The 22,787-nt window shown below is 38.3% G+C and overlaps 1 protein-coding gene across 1 annotated transcript in view; it reads right to left on the bottom strand.

The window, feature by feature from the left end:
• The window catches only part of LOC137970234 (chromatin remodeling regulator CECR2-like), a 29,553-nt gene extending 10,153 nt beyond the window's left edge, over positions 1 to 19,400 (bottom strand). The window contains exons 1-11 of the mRNA XM_068816753.1: positions 19,339 to 19,400; positions 19,141 to 19,229; positions 18,747 to 18,859; positions 17,646 to 17,741; positions 16,442 to 16,529; positions 11,309 to 11,556; positions 6,588 to 6,843; positions 4,095 to 4,305; positions 3,315 to 3,527; positions 2,766 to 2,857; positions 2,584 to 2,649 (exon numbers count right to left, since the gene is read on the bottom strand). Of these exons, the coding sequence (XP_068672854.1) occupies positions 2,584 to 2,649; positions 2,766 to 2,857; positions 3,315 to 3,527; positions 4,095 to 4,305; positions 6,588 to 6,843; positions 11,309 to 11,556; positions 16,442 to 16,529; positions 17,646 to 17,741; positions 18,747 to 18,859; positions 19,141 to 19,229; positions 19,339 to 19,345 (1,479 nt within the window). The 5' untranslated portion in view covers positions 19,346 to 19,400. The remainder of the gene's footprint in view (positions 1 to 2,583; positions 2,650 to 2,765; positions 2,858 to 3,314; positions 3,528 to 4,094; positions 4,306 to 6,587; positions 6,844 to 11,308; positions 11,557 to 16,441; positions 16,530 to 17,645; positions 17,742 to 18,746; positions 18,860 to 19,140; positions 19,230 to 19,338) is intronic.
• Between the last annotated feature and the right edge of the window lie 3,387 nt (positions 19,401 to 22,787).

The following is a 22,787-nucleotide window of genomic DNA, read 5'->3' on the forward strand; positions in this document are numbered from 1 at the left end:
ATCGCTTTCTCAGTTTTTTTGTAGCCTGCAAGGCCGGCGTATTTTTGTTTTGGCCGACATCTTGGATAGCGAGGCCTGAGTGAGAGGAGGACAGTATAAAATGGTAGTCTCCTGGCTCTCTTTTTCAAAATGGCGCTCATTACGAACGTTGGACCTTGGTTCAAAGTTCTCGAGCCAAGTTTTCCAACCAAACAGAAGTGAAACCAAAACCAATCGTCGCTCACGCGTGCACATTTTCCCGCGCTTTGTGTGTCGGCTACATGCAATTACTTCGAGTTTTGATTGGCTTACTGGATTGTCTCCGTCCTTTTTGATTGGCCAAAGTAATTACTCTATCGTTGTAACACAAAGAGCATTTGTATAATAACAATTGAGCAACCAAACCACGTCAAAATATGGAGGCGCATTGGAAATTTGACTGCAAAAATAAAAAATTCTGACATTCATTAGTTTGGATTACAAACGCTTCGGGAAAAAAAATGCAAACAAAGTCGATTGTAAACATTACCTCCTGTGGCTTATAATTAAAGTTATTTTTGTTGGAGTAGAGGATCCCAATACACATTCAAAAACAAGCAATCATTTGATCCACGACGGCGCGAGAGAGAGAGGTCTCAGAGGATGTCACAAACGGCTGAAACTCTTCGGAGTTATAGCATATGCGATTTTTTTTCATTTGTGATACTTAAAGAGAGGAGATAAATTATAAAACGACGAGATTGAACGTTTAACGTGTGTGTCCGGAAGTAGACAATAGAACTGTCATTTGGGTACAGTAAATGCAGCTGTTTACCTTCACTCGAGAAATGTGTTCCCACACACAGTGTTGTTGAAATGGGGAGGAGTAATAGGAGACACTTTGTCACGCTCATCAAAATCGACGTGCATCTAATTGCGTACATTTCTGGACATATCTGTTCGAGGTATGTCAAGAAATGCTCGTAAAGACCCATTTAAACGGTTTCAACATTTGACCAACATTCGTTCAACAAAAGTTGAACGGATGTTGGGCAAATGTTGGACGCAAAAACAAAGTTGTGCTGAGGTCGTTTAAACGGTTCCAACATTGGGCCAACAAAAGAACCTGGAACCCTTGATTGCCAGAAACTAAGAACTAGAAACCAGACTCTCTCGTCTAAATAAACTACGTGCCGCCATATTTGACTGATGTTGAATGAAAGTTTAATCCGATTGAAACCTAATTCAACACGCTTTCAACTCTTTTTACGCTTTCGACATTGTTGGACGACCTGTTCAAACGCACCGAACATTTAGTTCAACAAAGTGTTGAATGCATGTTGAAGCAAACGTTGGCCTTAATTAGTTGCAATTGCCTTCAATTAGCGCCATCGAGGGTCCCCTTTCTCCTCTTCCCAACTTTACTGGTGTCCACTGAAGAATACAGTCTTAAAGTAAAAAAGTGTCCCCGAAACTCTCCTCGAGTAACGATTAACAGCTGCCTTCACCTTAACTTAGTGAGCCTAACAATTCCCTTACTGTCCGAGTGTCGGATATAGATAGAAAACGCCCAGACTCAACGGGACACGTCGCGTTGGGTATCGGACGCAAGTGCGACTAATGTGGCCTCGTAATTGTAACGAAGGAAATGGTAAGTGCCAACGACGGTTAACGATGATGACTCGGAAATACTCGGGGAAAAAATGAAAGACGCCACCCACCGTTCGTGATACAGCGGGGACGGAGACGGTGACGAAAACGTCATCTCAAAATATAACTTTGCACTAAAACTAAACTGGTATGAGCGGTTTCTGAGTAAAAGTAAAGAATGAGAGGGTCGCATTTGAATGATCACGTTGTCTTCAAAGTCTCAAATTTGGTGATTTCACGTCGTTGTTATGCAACGTACTGCAAAAAGACGTGCTAAAAGCGTGCCACTCGTGCAGTACTACTATTTTTCCTCTTTTAACCAACGATATTATGTATTGTGACGTTGTGCCTGCCGTAGCCGTTTTTTAAACTCTCTACTGTACCCGACATCACAAGATACCGAACGATATACGCGGTGCGTTATTTAAGATCGGTGCCTACTATTGTTATTGCGCATACGTTCTGCGCATCTCGAGATACTCGGATTTCCTATCGGCGGTGCTTATTACTACAGGGATATTTTTGCGCGGTTCAAAACTATGCGGAGAAAGCAGAACTTAGTAAGTGCTCTTGGTATCCAAAACGAAAATTGGGGGAAACTGTGCATTTTTTAGAGATAATCAAGCTTCAATTTGGCAAAGAACTTCATACATTGCTTTGTATTTTAAAGCTTTTTACAAATATTGCCGATTGATAATCCTCGAAAAATGCGTGGTTACCCCCAATTCTCTTTTTGGATTTCAATAACACTTGTTAAGATCTGCTTTTCCCTTCATATTCGGTAACCGCGCAAAAATACCTTTGAATTAGTCCCTAAACAATCGGGTGGTCATGTTTGCAAAGGAACAAGAGAATAACAAATGTCTACGCTGGCGGCACAAGGTATCCTAAGTAAACATCGACCGGAGCCTCTCGCGGTGAAAAAATATTTTGAGGTCTGGTACACCCTTACTAGCAAACAATAACCATTCTTACCTCACTTAAGCTCTTATATTTGCTGTCATCAAGCTTTTGTTCAATAGTTGACAAATCCATAGGTTCCTGAAGAAAAGAAATACCACGGCTACTCTCAGAGGAATGAATTTAAAATTTATATCTTTCATTTATTGATTCTTCACATTTCAATCGATATTTTACATTTAAAGCGCTCGGCTTACCTCTATAATCTCATAGTACTGAGGTGCGTAAGATTCTTCCACAGGTTCCAAAAATGGCCATGCGTTGTTATGCTTTTTCAAGGCATCCAAAACTAGAATCGACCAAACCAAATAACAGATTTAGTTTCGAATGACGCCCCTTCATAACCTAGTACAGCCCATTTTTTGAAAGAAAGGTAACTGCTTCTATACAAATAAGCGAACTCTGAATTTCATTTTCAATTTGCCACCAATCACATTCGCGGTGTCAGTTGGAGGACAAATTTCTCCAATCACAACGCCGGATGAGACCCTTTCACTCGTTACGCCACAAAGATGGATCGAAAAACTTAAAAAAACCATAGAGTCTGCATGGTTAATAAAGCCGCATTAAGTTCAAAGCCTTTATATGGTGAAACAATGGAATTTTCATTCAAACGAAAAGTATGTTAACGTTCCGAACTTATATTACCATCTCAAAATTTTCACATTTGCCATTCACAGAAGTTCGATCCAGCGACCTCCAACTATCTACTGATCCACATCACGTTTCTAATTATGTGAGCCAACCTTTATACATTCCAGTGTAAAGGTCTTCATCTCTGTCGTCTAAACAGATGTCTTCATCGACTTGTTTGTTGCGTGAACTGGGTCTTCTTTCTGTGTCATAGTCGGTGTTTTCTTCTTCTTTTCCAAGGCTCATTTTCAGTTCTTCAGGGACAAATTCCCCATTAGCCATCAGCCATTGTCTTTCTTCTCGCATCCGGGCACGTCTAGCTCTCTCTGCAGGAGGAAAAAAGACATGCCGTATAGGAACTACTAAGAAGAGCTTGGAATTAGGGAGCTACAATTGTAGGAAGTTGGGAAGAGTAATTCAAATGTGAAATTTAAACAAAACGACGCAACAAAGAAGGCGTGGTACCTCAGGAAGATGCGGTGAACGTATACTGAGCTCCGTGATAATTTGTGCAATAAAAAAATCTCCTAACGGCCATGTGCCCGTGATATGTTATAAGCTGTTTTATCAGCAGTTATTTTTTTAAACCCCTAGTCACTTTTCTCGCCCTGGAAATATCTTTTAGGGGTTCCCGTTCCTGTTTTTCTGCTTGTTGATCGTCATCTTGGATTTATCACATTTTGCAGCTTGAATGAATGCGCACAAGCAGAGCGTGAAGTGACCCCTTTGATAGTGCTTCTCCGTATTTAAGAGAAAGAACGCAGAGGACCCTGCTGTGAGGAAGAAAATTGGCAAAAGACCAGTCTGCAAAAAGTGAATAATAACTAAGACAAAAAAAGAGATTGTTATACGAGGTCAAACATGCTATGACAATTGCAAGTCTTTAGACCAACCTTGTTGTCTTTTCTCAGCTTGTTGCTGTTTCTCTCGTTGTTTCTCTTCCTCTTCTTTTTTTCTTTCCTCTGCCAGTCTTTCCTTTTCTCGTTGTTTTTCACTTTCTTCCTGCAGTTCCTCTTCTTCTCTGACATGTACTTTGGATGCTATTCTGTCGGATGCTCTACGTGGTGCCATCTCCATAAGCAATTTCTTTCTTATGGCTTTATCCTGCATTCAAAATGACAACATTTCAAAATGGTTTGGCTCCTAATTCCAGGGTCAGTTCTATTTTTCAGACCAAACTTTCAAGGACTTTAAAGGCCCATGTTTTGTGGTTTCAAGGATTACAACAACTCTCTCGTTATTATATGTACCTTATCGTTTCTTTTTAAAGCACAAGTCTTTTTATCTTATTTCATCATATAATCTCTTTAGGTGTTTCTCACATCATCGCGCACCGGGCTTTCACGCGGGAGGTCGTGAGTTCAACTCCGGCCGGACCAACACTCAGGGTCTTTAAATGACTGAGGAGAAAGTGCTGCCTTTGTAATTACATCTGCAAATGGTTAGACTCTCTAGTCTTCTCGGATAAGGACTATAAGCCTGAGGTCCCGTCTCACAACCCTTGTTCATTAACTCTGTGGGACGTTAAAGATCCCACACACTATTCGAAAAGAGTAGGGGACAGTGTTCCCGGTGTTCTGGTCTGACCTTTCCAGCATGTGGTCGGCTTGGCAGGATTAGCTGGAAGGGCTTCTGTGTGAATGAGACCACAATTGTGTATAACAGCCAGAAGTCAGGCTACTTAGCCAAGTGCTGGAGCCTCACTCATCATTGATTATTACTGACAAGACGCCAGCAAAAAACCCCTCCTTCTTCCTTGTTGTCTTGGCAGTCTACTGGGAAACTTTCTGACAACCTTGTATTGAGAATTATTGTGACAAAACATCTAATAACTTTATCTATGCAAAAGTTTCAATCTCTGCAAAGATTTCAGTATTTCACTCGTAACTGTGAATATACACACCGTAAGCACGTCAAGCTGAACGGTTTACAAGAAAATCATGGACAATGTTTAACGTGAAGAATATTTTTTTACTCTGGATACTGACTTATAAATCCACTGGATAAAATTATCCGGCCTTTTGAACAACTGGAGCCAAGTGATCCCGGAAAATCCCAGTGTCCTGGGATTTTATCAATTACATACAAGGCATTAAATAATCAGGCTCCAGACTAAATATCTGAAATTTAAGCAAAATACAAACCAACGCGCAAACTTCGTTCCGCTGATAAGAACTTGAAGCTAAACATTATGGTGATAGAGCCTTTAGTGCAGCAGCCCCTAGACTCTGGAACTCTTTGCCACTAGATATTCAGTACAGTCCCTCAGTTAACTCTTTTAAAGCTTCTCTTGAAACTTATCTTTACCGTAAATATTTTTGATTTGTAATACTTTCTTATTTATTTATTTATTTATTTTATTTATTTATTTTTAACATTTAAGTGAGTATCATTATTATCATTTTTTTACTTTTGTAAAGTATTGACACTTGTATTATTATTATCATTATTATTATTATTATTATTATTATGACAAAAAAAGCATAAAATTATTCAGATGCTGATACTGTTTTTTTGAGGGACGAGGTTGGATAGGAATACAGTAATGTTGTAATCATTTAAGGCAAGTGTTTCTTTCAAAACTTCAAAACGTTGAGATTGACCAATAAAAATTCTGGGGACCTTTCAAGTCAAACTGAATTAACAGAGAGGTTTGAGGACCTTCCAGGTGGTTGAAAATGTCGCTCAAAATTCAGCAGTTATTCAAACACATCCAAAGCCCGTAACCAAGATGCATTAACTTTTTCCAACTCCTGGTGAGATCCAGTAAAAGCCATGGCAGACATACGTGCCATTGACTATATTGAAATGCTCACGATAGTAAAGAAAGCACATGTGCGACTAGTTAAGTAGTCATAAGGGTTTAAATTTTAACTATCTTGCTGTTTGGTGCCATCTGCCCTAATTTCTTTGACAAGCACTGCTCTTATTGCCTTCGTTTGCTGCTACAATAATTCATCCTTAAGTAAGTTGTAAGTCTGGCCCGCTTAGATTAGCTGTTGCCACTTGCAGGTCAGTCATGTTTCCAAATAATTTATGTTAATAAACAAGTGTGCATTCGATTAACCCTACTTCGGAAAAAAGAATACATGGAGTGATGATTTAAAACGGTATGCCTGGCGTTTTGAAGCAACAAGGATAATAAAGATGGGTTTAAAATAACATTTTAGCAGGTGTTTGACAAATTTAATGTGAATCTCTGTAAAAATGAAGGATTAAATTTTGTCATCTCTATTCTATGCATTCCTATCCGGAATACAGTCAATATTGAACGCACCCTAATTGTTGTTGTTTTTGTTGCCTAGTTAGGTTAGGTAAATGGTTTAATATCCTTAACAGATCCAGAATCAAAACAATAATGATAATTTATTGTAAAACACCTTTACCTTAGCTTCAATCATTTTGCCAATCTCTGGAACAAAATCGACACTGAGTGTTTCATACAGCATCTTTTCGTCTTTGTGCTTGCTTTTCTTGAATGACTCCGCAAGTTGTTGCCATTCCTCCTCTTTAGAACAGACCACAGTCCACAGCGGCCTCTCCTTTTTCTCTTCACCTTCTTTGTCGTCAGATCCTACGTCCTGTTCTTCATCATTTTCATCTTCATCGTCATCAGAATAATCACTACTTGGATGCTCACTGCTAAAAAAAGGGCAAATTTCAAAATGTTAAGGACGGTGCCTACTATTGTTATTGCACATACGTACTGCGCATCTCCAGATACTCGGATTTCCTATCACCGATGCTTACTAATACTGGGATATTTTTGAGCAGTTTAAAACTATCCCGGGAAAGTAGATCTTAGTAAGTACTTGGTATCCAAAAAGAAAATTGGGGGTAACCATGCATTTTTAAGAGATACTTGCGCTTCAATTTGAGAAAGAACGCCATACATTGCTCTGTATTTTAAAGCTTTTTACAAATATTGTTGATTAATTATCTTCGAAAAATGCGTGGCTACCCCCAATTTTCTTTTTGGATTTCAATAACACTTAATAAGATCTACATTTCCTGCATAATCACACAAAATAGAGTCAAAATATCTTTAATTTGTCGGCACCGTCCTTAAGTTACACCCTAAGCTTATGCCTAGAATTGACCCTAATTAGATGCATGCAGATTTCAATAAGCATCACGAAGTGTCCCCTTGCACTTTTTCCACAACTTCAACATCACTTGTGTCTCGGAATACAAACAATAAAGGACAGTACCTACTAATTCAAAGGTATTTTGGCACGGTTTACTGAATATGCGGGAAAAGCAGATCTTAACAAGTGTTATTGAAATCCAAAAAGAAAATTGGCAGTAACCACGCATTTTTCAAAGATAATTAATCAGCAATATTTGTAAAAAGCTTTGAAATACAAAGCAATGTATGGCGTTCTTTGCCAAATTGAAGCTTAATTATCGCTGAAAAATGCATGGTTACCCCAAATTATGGATAAAATTGTTCTTGTCCAGCAAAGAGGCTGCAACTGCAACCAAGGACTCACCGTTACTTTGAGTGCAAGAAAGATCTGTTTCTGGCCTAGGAAAGTAGTTTCGAACACAACACCTCTCAAGACTCTGAACTATTTACAAGCGAAAGTGGACGGGGCAGTGACTCCGTAATTCGGACCAATTCCACAGATCGGTGATTTTCGTAGTACCATCCGGCTGAGAAAATTAACAATTCATTTTCCACGTACTGTAGGGGTTTGTTTTGGGTGGAATCACCAACTGAATCAACAAGGGGCCTATTGGCACCTATATCTAGGGGTGTCTGGGGCGTGCCATTTTTAAAAGTTCCCTGTCAAACGACACATTTCAAAAGTAACATTGATGACCACGTTTAGGACAACTTCATACATGTTGTCATTGTCAAAGTGAGTTTTAATCTTAGGTTTAACAGAATCTGTCTTTAATTTTTTTCAATTTAGGGAAAACTGTAGGTGACGTCTCTGAGTGAAGCAGCTGAGAAACTTTTCATCGTCTGTTGGTACTTAATGAAACCACTGCACAGGAATGTTCAGTGGCGGACCTACATGTAGGAATATTTTAAGGAGAGTGGGAGTGAGGGGGGGAGGGGGGGGGGTGCTGGAGTAGTGAGCTGTTCAACTGTAAATGAGCCATTGTAAATCCTACACATATTTCCCTGGAACATTATTATAGAGCATAATAAATATATATTTTTCAGATCATGTAACAATTTTTTTTGGATCCAAGTGGCGAGAAACGATCAAGATCTGTTTTCTAATGGCATTATTACCACTCAGATAGTGATCTGATAATGATTGTTTGATTAAATTCCATGATTTAACTGTAACTGTTTCACTTTTTGCAAAAGACATTGGCACAATCAGTTTCCATACAAGGTCATAAAGTATATACATTCATTAAAATACGATTGAGTGAGCCAATCAAAACACTAGAAATGCAATATCCAAGATTTAAACTTTGATAAAGCTGGTTAACCCTTTGAGTCCCAAGCCGGCCTAAACAGGCCATACTTACAGGCCTTCTGATATTACGCAATGGTGCGATTTCACACAATCGACCTCAAATCGCATCCGATCGCACAATTCACGAAAAATCGCATAATTCACAAAAGGACGCACAAAATTCATAAAATGAAACATAAATCAACACGTTTCTTAGAAATTCCTGCATAAATACACCATTTTTAAGATGATTTATCTTGGAAAAAGGCTAAAAATCCTATATTTTGCATGTCGGAGACCTGGTACGAGTCTCCTTCTATTGGTGCAACACAAACAGGCACATACATGTACACACCACTGAAATGATGACACAGTTGCCTTCTCTTAGAGAAGAGATTTGTGAAAAATAAGCGAAGTTGTAAGTTTTTCGGCAAAATGTAGTTTCTTTCGTTGAAAAATGATAAAAACTTACTCATGGATAAGTTTGTTGTGAAAACCCCCGCTTTTTCTTCGACGAAGAAGGAAGTTCCCACCTTCCGCCCAATCTGACAGCTCACGATCGAGCAAGAAAGTGCCGTATTTACCTGTGTATAAGTCGATCCCGTGTATAAGTCGACCCCCATTTTTGATGGCAAAAAAAGCAATTTCTTTGTTAAATGTTGATGGGACACTAATCTTGCATTCTTCGATTTCTGGAAATGTGGATACACAAAAAAATAAGGGCCTCAAGTGCTTAATAGTTTTGTGGTTCAGCATCTATTGTATATGCGGGCATTTTGTCCTTGAGTTTTGAAAAAGTTCTCAGAAAATCAAACATGTAAACCTCAAACTAACCTGTTTCGTTGTTCAAGGATAAAGGGCTATAGCAAGGGCTAAGCAAGAGTCAATCCTTGAAAATAACTTGCGAACGATGAGAAAATCTGCTAGGTTTAATTGTTCCTTGACTTATAATTTCTCAAATGACAAACAAAGCAAAACTCATACATGTAAACCAAACAATACGAAGTTTGCAAAAGCATTTAAGTCAGCCAGGTTTGTATAAAGATTACCAACCAGCTTTTTCACGCAACACAAGTAACGATGCTTGCACGCAAACAAGAGGTATTGCACCAGGTTACTAAGCCATTGAACGATCGTGTTTTATTTGAAGAAACAGAAATGCCTTTTAGAGCTTTCCGCCTTTGGAAAATGAAAATTTCCAGTGTCTCTTTCGTATCTGTGCTCGTCAGTATCTTCAACATTTAGAGTCGGACAAATCCTTTTTCATTTCAACTGGAATTACTTACATTCGTTTTGAAGTCTTTTGTCGGCTTTTGCCCACTGCATTTGTTATGCCCAAGACAACATTATTATGTTAATTTTGAATAAATTACTTAGCTGGAACTTGGCTCAAAATCTTTGACCCGTGTATAAGTCGAGGGCGATTTTTGGAGCTTCTTTTGAGGCCATAAAAGGTTGACTTATACACGGGTAAATACGGTACCTCACAGGAACGGTCCACATGGACGATGGACTAATGTTTTTCTCATCGTGCAATATTAGGGCCGTTTATACGAGAGAAAATAAGCCGCGGCTTACTCTGGCCACGGTGTACAAAATACGCAAAAGGAACTATTTATACGAATATCTATTCCCAGGTCAATATAAGCCGCGGCTTGAAAAAGACGTGAACGTAGATTTTGTACCATTTATACGGGGTGAACATTCGAGTCTTATGTAAGCCGCAGCCAGAGAAAGCCCCGGCTTATTTTCTCTCGTATGAATGGGGGTATGGCCCTATTGTGATTGACCATCTTTGGAAGTTCGTGGTTGACAAGCACCTTGATCATTCATTTGGCATGTTAGCTGTGTCCTTTCAACTTTTAACGTGGTGCACCGGTAGTGCAGAAGACCTCATTTTTTAAATTTATCCCAACTAATGTCGATCAAGATACATAATTACTGTTCCTTTGTGTTCAAAATGTCTTTAGGGCAGCAAAAAAGTGTTTTTCTTAACCTGAAACCTTATAAAACAAGCTTAAAATTGCTGAGAAAAAAATCGCATAATTTACATTATTTATCGCATAATTTGCCTTTCTAATCGCACAATCTGCCCTGAAAAAATCGCATAATTTGCATTTTTTAATCGCACCCTATCAGAAGGCCTGTACTTAGTATTTTTCTCTGTCTAACACCAGATGATTTTGCTCATCAATGGGGAACCCCTGTCCATGGGTTAACCAGACTGAGTATAATCCTAAATTACACAATGGTCATCTGCAATTTTAATGAAGAACACCAATAAGAATGGTTTCAATAATAACATGTACCAACAGTCAGCTACATGTAGTTTTTCCCCTAAACTGAAGTGATTTAGGATTTTAATTAAGATGGTCAATTAAGATTCTTTCAGACCTTTTAAGATATCCATTCATTTTGACAATGACAAGATGGCTACAATGTACTTGCCACAAACCAGCTACCACCTTCATATTAAAAAAAAACCCTGACCAAGGGAAGCATACCATAAATTTTGAACTGTATATGGATTTACATTGTACAAAATTACCATAATTATACAGTACACTCTATATGTATCCTGAATACCATGCTCCTACCATGCAAAATAAATGATTGTTGTTGTGAAAAAGAAAATTCTCAAATTGTTTCACTAAAGAACATCACATCAGATCAGATATTAATTTTACCTGGATTCAGATGTGCCATCAGAGTCTGATGAAGATCCTTTGGTCCTCTTCTTCTTCTTGACTTTTCCCCTTTTCTTCTTATTTTTAGCTTCTAGCTTCTTCTTTTTCTTAGACTTCTTGTTGGCTTTGTTATCTGTTTGTGCTGGTTTTTCCTCTCGATATAATCTAGTTCCATAGAAGTACCAGAAAGTCCTGCCTTCTGCATCAAATCCCAGTGGTTCAACACGCAAACTGTCTGCATCTAAACCCTGCAAAAAGTAATATGTCAGTCACTTGTACTTCAAACAGTTTAGCACTTTTTTAAAAGAAAGGATTTAACAAAAGCACTGTTTAGTTAACATGTACGTGAAAGAATTTCTCGAGCACGTCTATTCTATTTAATATTGAAAATACATTTGATAAATTATGTAGAAAGCAGATTTGAAAGTGTTTTATTGAGAGTGAATTATAGAAGCAAATATGTATTAGAAATTCTGCATGTACAAAGAAAGTTAAGTGTTCACTTTAACTTTAAGTTAGAGGCTTTGTCATTTTTGACATGGCTCTGGGCTGCACTTTCAAATTTACTGAACATCACCACTTTATATCTGCGAATAGTTACTGTATACTTTCAAGTCTACCCAGATAAGGAGTATAAACCATCTCACAACCCTAACTTGTTCACAAACTCATAATCCCTGTGGGACGTTAAAGATTCTACAAACTATTTGAAAAGCGCAGGGCAAGAGTTCCCATTGTTGTAGTCTGGGCAGAATTCTACAGGACCATAAACGAGACAACAGCCTTTGCCTGTTACAGTTACTATGGACCCTATTAAAATAAAGATAGTGTTACCTCCAAGAAGTTTTTGGACACTGTGAAAGCTCAGAGATGCAATTTGTTGAATTCTTGCGAGAGAGAATTTTCCAAATGAGTACTTTAAATGCAAAGAGCATCCTCTAATGTTTTGTATTTAAGCATGGTCAGGGATCGCGTTAACGCAGAAATCGTGCATTTTTACGCAAATAAAATCCAAAAAATGCATGATCGAAATTTTAATGCGTCCCAGGACGCAAGGCACTGACTTAAATAACACACAACTTGCTTTGATTTGTCAGTATATTCTGTTGTTTGTAAAACTGTTGGAGCGATCTGTGATCATAATTGAAGTTCTAAGAAATGGGGTTTAAAACATCTAAAAAGGTTAAAACTAAATTTTCGACCGCCTTCTGCCGTCTTCTTCAGAGGAATGTACTCTGCAAGTCATTGAATGCAAAAATATAGCAAAAGACATCACTGTTCATTGCTCCTAAGGGAGGAAACCAGTGATGCTTAAACCCTTGGAAAGGGTGCTCTTTCATTAACAGTGTTCTTGTCCAGGAATGAATGTAACGGCTCTAGAAAAAGCCTTTCTCGGCCGTTCCTATGCATATGCGTCAATATTAATTCCAAGGTGGTTACTCTCTTTTTCTCATAATTTAAAACATACTTTTTTTCTCGCAGAGGGTCACCAAGATTTTGGGACCCCCAAAAAATGCTTGGGACCCCAATTTGGCCGAACATGCGGGTCCCAGGACCCAGATTGAAAAATCCTAGTGCCATCCCTGATGGTTAATCTTTTGTTTTAATTAGAGTAAAAATTCGGCAAAAAATTTGAAAAGATACGTTGTAACCCTATAATGATCAGTCATTGCTCATTGGAGAGAATACTTGATTTACTTTGCAGTATCAAGAGAGGACATAATAATTATCTAATTGACTATTTGCAATACATTTTGGGGAATTCTTTACATAAAAACAATACAAGTTAATTATTCTTGGGACTGTATCATGCTCCAGTGAACTGGATATCCATTATTTTAATGCAAATAAGCCCCCAAAATGAACTGTATTATGGGATTGGTGAAAAAAGCGAGTTTTGACTTGCACAGCTAATTCTCATCCTCACTTCTCAGACCCAACTTGCTGTCCGAATTGCCAAAAAATTAAGGCTGGAAGCGTCCTTGGAACCACTTTAGAAAACAGGTTTTTGTAATTTTTGGCAGCTGCATAATAAAATTTACACAGGTGCCAGATTTAGATGATGTCCGAGTTTAGTAGATTTGGAGGCAACTAAAGAATATTGGCAAAGCAAAAGCAAAACATGTTACTGAATGTCACAAAAGATTTGATGATGGGATCTTTATTTGGGTGCTTTCCTTTTGTCAGCATTGGCCGGCCAGACCTGTCAGTTTGCTACGAAAATGCAACAATTTGAAGGAACACTTGCATGATATTCCTCACATTCTTCTGGAGGGGAATATATCATCCTCCAAGTACGTTAATTTTGAAGGCATTGTAGAGTTAGCCTTTCCAAATGCCTGGTCTGGCCGGTCAGTTCTGTCAAATGGGAAGTGCCCTTTGTTGTCTTTATAATTAAACTCTTTTATGTAAAGTACAAAATGTAAAAAACAAGTAACTAAAAAAACAACTCTTTCCTGAATCAAAATTTTGGGCATTTCTAGATACTGCCAATCTCGGAAAGGACATTTTTCATTTTTGTTTGTCTGGAGAGTTTTAAATGTTAAGTGATTTCATTTTATTCTAGGAGCAAAAAGCTGGTCATCACTGTGGATTTCTTTTATTACAAACTGCTGGACAGGTGACATTTTCCTGCTGCTGGCTTTTAATTACATTGTTTTCTGTGTAATACAAACCTTAAAGTATCTATGATAATTACCTTGCGAGTAATCTATTAATTTTGCATTAAATAAGGATCACTGCAGTAATAGGAAGGTGCGGGCCATGCAACAACTTTGATTACCATGTAGGTCGCAACTAATCAGTGACGGTGTGATTTTCAAATCACAGTTTCTCAATCAAGGGCTTGTGTCTCAATTTGACATTAACATTATTTGTATATTTGTCATTAATTGTGCTTCAAGACAACGTGTAAACAAATGCCAAGCCTGCGAACAAGCTCTCCAAAGCCAGCTTGCTTGCAGGCTACAGGTGGCCATATTTGGCCGATGTTACAACGCATGACTCATGTGTTGGACAAAGCAACAAGTGAAAGGTTTGAGTATTTTTCATCATGGTGCCGGTACTTACCACTTGGTACACCCAATTCTTGTCTGTTGCAATACACAGTCTGATAAATTATACCACCGTAGCTGCTCTAGTCGACGACGGTTCACATTGAGAAAATAAACATGTACTGTACATGTATGAAAATTTTATGCCACATATTCCATTCTAGGTAATCACACTATCATTTTAGCAGTTAAACATCTTGTAATTGTTTCTGCCACAAAATAAAGCCTTTAAAATGTCTGAAACAATGTCATTAACGATTAACAATCGGAAAGGCAACTGTATTTACAGGTAGTTACAGATTTCATCAATTACCAGTCTAATCATCTTTTTTCAATCTTCAAGAGTCTCCCAAAAAGTACAAATCTTTGTTACTGTTAATTTTGTCAAAATATGTCGACTTAAATGAATAAAGAACTCTGCATTTGCTTTGACTGCTACATGTGACTGCTTATGAAGAAGATGAGCTTAGCGGTAAGTCTTTTGAAGCCTTAATGGATAATTTGATTATGGTTTTGGGATGCAGGTTATAGGCCGGTGCGGTTAATCTGTTGCATATCTTTTCTTCACACAACAAAAAAGTGCCAGTGTGGGTAAAATGTGCCGCGCGGGTGATTGGCAAGAAGTTACGGTATTACAAGTTACTCACCTTCATTAGTTTTCCAAAGAAGTAATAATTCTTTTTGCCTATTTTCGTTTTATCATATCATGTACATTCTAATTTATCATAACATGACAAAAGTAAGCACTGTATGGTTGTTGTTCCTTGAAAGATCTTTCTTGTTTGGTGTTTCGAGTGAGACTGCTGTCACAGCAAAACTGATAACCAAAGATGGATATCAAACTTAACAAATTCAGTTTGTAGACTTCATAAAATGAACAGAAAATAGCCCAATTACCAAATATTAAAACATCACATCACAAACATCAGCTCAAGGCTCTCAGAAACTCATTAACATTTAAGACCTTTATTTTATTCCAGAAATTTAAGCCCCTAATCAAGATAATAACAAATTAGTTTTTTTAAGTTGAATTTCTATACACAACCAAACTGTTCTTTAGTTTTTGTCTAGACATAGATGTTGTTTAAGAGACAGTTTTTGAGTGGACCTACACTGTTGTTAACCCATTCATTTGTGAAGCGACCCCCAAGTAAAAACTTTAAGTCTTAATCTTAGGAGAGACATGGAAAAGAAAGGAAAAGAAAGAAAAGGAACTTCATTTAAGTGTCTAGTCTAGTACTAGTGCTGGAGCACAAATCAAGTCAAATGTTGGTTTTTGAGGGGAGGGGAAACCGGAGTACCCAAAGAAAAACCTCTCAATGCAGAGTAGAGAACCAACAACATCAACCCACATGATGCCGAGTCTGGGAATCAAACCCTGGCCACATCGGTGGGAGGCGAGTGCCCTCACAATAGTGCCATCCATGCACACCAGATTTAACTAACCCTTTTAGTTTCGATGCGGGCACCCATCCTAAAACATACCTGAAACAGGTTCTTACAGTACCTGTTTAACACACAAAGCAAAGTCTGCGTGAACTTTAACAGCAACATCAATAATTTCATTTTTTTTACCATTCAATGAATATAATTACTATTGGTTGTTGGATAAAAGTTTCACAAACTTTTTTTGTGCCTTTATGTAGAGGCAGGTACAAAAGTTGGACCAGATCAACTCAGATCGCTCATGCACCTGAGATTGACGAAAAAATGATAAGGTCTTGAGAAATCACCCTAGCTCTAATCTTTAAGCCAACCTTGGTGAAATCAGTGCAAACGTTGAATAGTGTTGGCTTACAGAACCGTTTTTCGGTCCATGTGAGGTCAGTGATCTGAGTTGATCCGGCCGACTTTTATACCTGCCCTTAATGTAGCATTTGAACAAACATTTACCAATTAATTATGGTTGGAATGTGAACACTGAAAGATATTTGCTTTTGGGGAAAGCATGGAGTAAGGTTACATGTATAAAATCCCTAGAATCTTATGTATTCTATGAATGAAAGTCATTCGTTAATCAAGCCAAAGTAACAATAAGAGTTGGACAAGATAATTGTTTGGGATTTAGGAACCACAATACCTTTAGAAGTTCTGGAACATCTCCAACATCAAGCCGAAAATCGCAAAGATTATGAAGGATCTCTACTTTTTCTCTTGTGGTCAGTTTGCTATAAGGAGGAAATGGATCACTATAAAGAACATTCTTTAAAGCAATATAAACACATTATGTCTGTCAATACCTAGCCGTCATATTAATCCTAGACTGTTCTTCAACGCACTTTGACAACAAGAAAAACATAGTAATAAATCGTTGGTCACCGAAAATATGAATTATTATTAACTGCATTAACTTAATACAAAATAAGCAAGGCCACCAAATTTCTGTCAATTTAAAAATGAACCCTGAAAATCACAAGGAGAAATTCAAGTGCCTTCAAGGACCATATCAGTTATTCTATGGATGATATTTGAAAAATATTACAGACATCTTCGAATTGAAAACAGCTTTTGGTAAGTCAATACAATAAAATACAGAGTAACAGAACCAGTGGGCAAAAAACTGGCAAGGGGGTACTGTACCCTATAGCATAATACAGTATCGCTTTTGTGAATAATGAAGTTCTTGATAATGGCAAGGTTAAATGAACTTGACACTTAAGTGTTAAACAATTCAAAATCTTTGTACAAATAACAGCTCAGAGTAGATTTGATGTTAAAAATGTCTTAGCTCATGCCAAACAGAAATTCAAAATGCCAAATCCCAAACAAATGCAGGGGCTTCAGACAGCAGCAAATCCCCTTCCTTCAAAAATATTTTGACAACTGATCATAATAACACATGTGAAAACCTTTGTACCATCCTTGACATCTCTCATAACAATGATAATTATATTTAAAAACATTGTTGGTAAGATTTTCCCCTGCCATCATTCCTTCACTTTCAAAAATGAAATGAAACATGAAACAAGCTTTTCTCGATTAAATAGAGAAACCTTTACATTAAATATCAGTTTAAGTGCATTCTAAAAGAACTTAATCACAATAAACAGTATAGCGGTCATTAAAAAAACTTAAAAAAAAACTTCAGTTTTCACGTCTTATCACTACCGAAGCCTTTCTATAATGGATGGAAAAACCCGCAACTCAAAAATCTAAGGGTAGGTAAAAATATGAATTTCAACCTGTCTGGTCATAATACTATCCTACAAAACAATACTGCGTTGTTCGCCACATGCGCCCGAGCAAATCATCACTTCCCCGAAAAGCTCATAAACTGCACATACCTGTAGTCCTTGTCTGCTAGTGGGTTTTTCCTTCCCAACTCATCTTCCCAGCGTATTTTTAGTACTTGTGATAGATATGGTTCGAAATTCTCGGCACTGAAATCAACATGGAAAATGTCACGACACACTGAAATACTAGACAACGAAGAACGGCAACTTTTACAATAACAAACGAATCGCTACGGTTAAATTTCAGCGTCTCTACATTATTCGTTTTCCAGCACAAAAAGCTCTGCATAAAACTCAGAACTAACAAGGAAAATGAACATAAACAACTGAAAGACATTTTTTTTTCCCAATGGGGTCACGATCAATGAATATTTCACGTGTGGCAATGAACACGAGTTGTGTGTGCCATGCCACACTAACGACTCAGAAATCGATTTTAATCCTCGGTTTTCACTGTAATTCAAGTTGGAAAAAGGGAAGATAACTACTTCTTAGGGAATAATTCGTAGAGATTTAGGGTAGCCAAAGGAAATAGGTACAAGATAAGTCCAACATCGAAAAGTGATACATGGTCGATTAAGACGCGCGAACCTTCCGACAACTTCATAGGAAATCAATTCTTGGCGTGAATAGAGGAGAGAAAAATATGATTTAAAACGCTTTGTTATAGCTAAACAACAGTAAATTGAGCTCCCAAAGATCCCGTTACAAATAACACAATTTTATTTAAGCACCATTTTTAAGAATCTCGAAAGAAAAGTGTACAACGATAAATTAGAAAATTACTCGAACTCATTTGTCAACAAAAGACAACAACGAATTGAGTCAGGGAATAATTTCCATTTCAACGCAAAAATAAACCAATTTGGTGGCAATATTTACAGAGTTCACAAATTCTAGATAATTTCATTTGAGAGAACACGACTTTTTTAATTGGTCAACGAGCAAATTGCCATGAGGTGGACTGGTAACATTCACGTCTGCACATGAAATTTACCCGAACCTTTGTAACAAGGCATAAATATAATCACACAAACAAAATCAATCAAGGAGGAGTTAAAACATTTTAAACGAAATGTAGAAAGAATAAGGAGAAGTATTAAATGAAATTGACATCAAACCAACTCTAAAGGAGAATCGAAACTGTCTTACGTGATGTCCTTTATTCCATACAATCCCCTCAACAATCTTGCATGAAGATCTGCCAGAAATCGGTTATTCCCGTCTTCATTAGATCCATCGATAATAAGAGCTTCTTCTAAATCCTTAAATGGAACAAACAATGCCTCATAAGCTTAAAGATGGGCAGAGTAAAAGCGATATATGCCCGTCTAAAAGATAAACTCTACGCTACCCGACTGAACCTCCGAAGGCAAATTCAAATTTTAAATAAACAATAAACGAAATAGTTTGGGCGAAGAAAGGTCAAAGGCTTAAAGAAATAAAAAGAACCTAATAACAAAGTCTTTATAATTATACTCTCAGGAAGTGATAAGAAAAAAATCATGCTAGACGTGTTTAAAAGCTAATAGCAAGATTCGGTTACCTCGATTTCGAAGTCAGTAAGACCAAAAGCAGCACGGAACAACGAACAGAAATGTGCTATCGATGGTACCTCCCACCAATTTCGGATCTCTGCAAGCCGTAAAAATATGATGAGTACAACATTTCAACTTTCCAAAGCCATCTCGAGAAACTGTTAAAGCCACAGAGAAAATCGATTTACAAGAGTCTTCAACGATACCTTCCATGTCACCCAAAACAGATGGCCGACTCAGTACAATGACGAAACAAGATGAAGCCGGCTACATCCGGGATTTTCCCTCACTACCACACCTACAGAGGTCTGGAACGAGGGGTGTTCTGCGCGTTGAACAAGGAGCGACACTTGACAGCCACGCGCAAAAAAAGGAATTCCGCGTGACCCAAATTTCGTAAACGATCGATTAGTCAAAGACGGATTAATAATTCCCTCTTTCCTCTCGACATCCCGTGAGTTCACTCCTCCTTGTTGGGCGAGACAATCTTTATCTGAAGATACAATGAAAACGTGAGACTGGACGCGGATAACCATGATATCGATGAAAAAAGCCGAAGAGACCTTTACAGAACGTAGACAATAAGGCTGGGCCACAAACTAAGGTCTCGTCATATGGGCCTGTCATTATACAGTGTAAAATTGGAGAAGGGTACTTGTCTTGGCCTGCGGAAGGCAGGAAGGCCTATCCGGCTTAGGGCTGTACCCTACCATAACAGGGCTGTACCCCACCATCAAAATCATGAATATGAGTGCTTTTGCATTCGGCGCACACCTGTATGACTGTGTAAGCAAGGACCAGCGCAACAAAACAGAACTCCAGGTCATGGTGAAGACTCAAAAAACTATTATATATATATATATATTTTTTTTTTTAAAAAACCATTTAATCAGCATTGCTCTTTTTAGTTTCTAACATTCCTCAGCTGACTAGGGTATTAGCAAACTAACTGCGTACGGCTTTCTGAACGAGCCTTCACCTATGCACGGTGGTGTTTTTATAAACTCGTAGCTTGTACCGGAATCAGTGTAGGAAGGACTGTTACAATTAACAGAATTAAATCCCCCTGCACAACGCCGGCAGTCTTCTATAGGAACCTTGCCACTTAGTTACACATGGCCATTAAAGCTTACAGCCTGCACTGGACCGCATGTTTGGAAAGCCAAGTCAAATTAATAGACACAACGGAGGTAAAAGGGAACCCCTGAAAAAAAAAATTAATCAAATTTAACCAAAAAAATTTGAAAGTGAAAATAAGCCATTCTAAAATTAATTCCCCTTTTCCGGGTACAAACACTTTATTGAAATTCCGACAAGTTCGACGGCATATTTTGTTCCTTCCGTTTAAGGTAATTTAGTTTTCGTCTCTCATCAAACTTAATCATTTGACTGCCAGAAGTGATCGATACGTAAATTTTCTTCTCAATTTCAATTAAATTTCAGTCAGACAGGTATTGAGAATGAAAAGTATTGTCAGCTTAAGAGGTGTGATCACCAAATTCTCATGACTACCCAACAAAGACCTCTATGGTACTAGTTGGGAGAATGAACGCCTTGATCGTGCAAATGAAACTGGGTTAAAATACGACTCCGATCTCTTTAAATAAAATTTCCTTGTTCTTCATGTCTCGGTCTTGGTATGCTGCCTGAGTGTTCTGATGTCGAATCCGCGGCAAATCATAACCAACGCCGTAACGGCGCCCATATGAATCGGGTCACCAACGGAGTTTCCTGAGTATACCGAGACTACGATTTGATGCATTGATTTCGCGATCGTCAAAGCCAAAGGGGAGTGGTGGCGTTTTTCATGATGCTGACACGAGTAACATTACTTTATATAAGCTCATCCAAGTTCTACCTCGCTTATCTTTTTGCATTAGTTTACATGTTCTCGAATTAATAAGGCCTAGCCTATAAATCGTAGCTGCTGTCTCATAACTTTGATTCCTAGACACTTTGAGACAATGAAAGCACTCGAACACACTGAGTCGGGCACGGAGATCCCGATGTTGGGGTATGTCGTATTCCCTTAGCTTCATCAAGTGTCACCGATTTAGCAAATGCAACTGAGAAAACAGCCTTCATATGACGTCAAGGGAAGCTTCGTTTATTGCTGCACTCTATCGCACTCTCTGTATGAGCCCCGTGTATCGTTTCATACCGTTATGAGAACTACAAGTATACTGTCTAGAATCAGATGCATTGAACAGGCTGTTAACTAGCCAGGATTCTTTGCGCCGGGCAGGGTGCGATCGACGCAAAAAGTGGGACTCCGGAAGTTTTATAAAATGATTGTATGTCTAAGGTATATTAATTAATTTATCATGGTTTCCAGTGCATTCTAGGATGCGGCATAACGAACATAAACCCAGGAAGTTTTGCTAAACGTTGAAAATTGCCCCAACGATAAACTAAAGCATGCATAACATGCATAACACTATGCTTTTTTCAATCCGGCTGCACCTTTTAATTATCGCTAAATATAGACATAATTTTCAAAAATGTGGACCTTCTGGGATAAGGAATCGGAGATGCTTGACCTGACATAATTGGTACTCGCCGCTGTATGAGAAACCTGTTCCGGTATGAGGTTTCACATTAATATCCTTCGATGGGATACCAGTCAGTTGTGAATACCTGATTCACTTGTTACCGCAAGATGCATTATACCAAACAGCGCTCATTGGAAATCACCTTTAGACGTAAATTGAACGTTTTTAGAATCTTTCCACGCACGTTTGCGAAAAATATATTTCTCATGTTGTTTTAAATACCATTTCTTTCTAAAAATTACTCTCCATTTTTATCCAATTTTCACTTTTCCCTCTTCCTTGGAGCAGGGATGGCACAGTGGCGTGAGAGCACTCATCTGCCACTAGTGTGGCCCGCGGGTTCGATCCCCAGACTCGGAGTCATAACAAAGGGCTTGAATTTGTTGGCTTTCTATTATGCTCCGAAGGGTTTTCTAACGGTATTCTGGCCGGTTTTCCCTCTTCTCAAAAACCAACCTATGATTTGATATGATTTGATTTCTGTGCATGCAGACGGTCCCCGTTAATTCAGTATTGCCCCAGCGCTAAGCCAAATACACCTGACACTCATCATCATATCATCATCATCATCATTATAAATGCATTTGCTTGAGGTACAGTACAGCTATACAGGGGTTTTGAGTTGGATTGATCGGGAACTGAGGGCGATGGATGTGAAGACGAGGAAGAGGTTGACGATGTTTAGGGCGTTTCATAAGAAGGGGAGTGTAGGGAGGTTGTACCTCAAGAGAAAGGATGGCGGGAGAGGATTGATCAGTGTGTATGATTGTGTGAAGGAGGAGGAACTTGTTCTTTTCGGATATGTCAAGGCGAGTGATGACTGGATGTTGAAGAGTACCAAAAGCAAGGAAAGAGAGGTTTCGGAAGATGTTACATGGGAAGTTTCTGAGGGATGTCAGTGAGGTAGGTCAAGGCTGCTGCCTAAGAAAATTGTGCGGGAGCCCTTCGGGCTTCCAACGTTAATAGTTAGTAGCCCGAGTCATTTTTTCAAGAGCCCAGAATTAATTAATTCCAGCTGGGATCATATTTACATGTGAGTGAGGATTAATCAAGTATATAAGGCGCCCGTTCGGGCTACTTTTTCGGAAATTTGGTCGCCCGCG

The sequence above is a fragment of the Montipora foliosa genome, chromosome 9 (genome assembly GCF_036669935.1).
Source record: "Montipora foliosa isolate CH-2021 chromosome 9, ASM3666993v2, whole genome shotgun sequence".
In the NCBI taxonomy this organism is placed as follows: Eukaryota; Metazoa; Cnidaria; class Anthozoa; order Scleractinia; family Acroporidae; genus Montipora; species Montipora foliosa.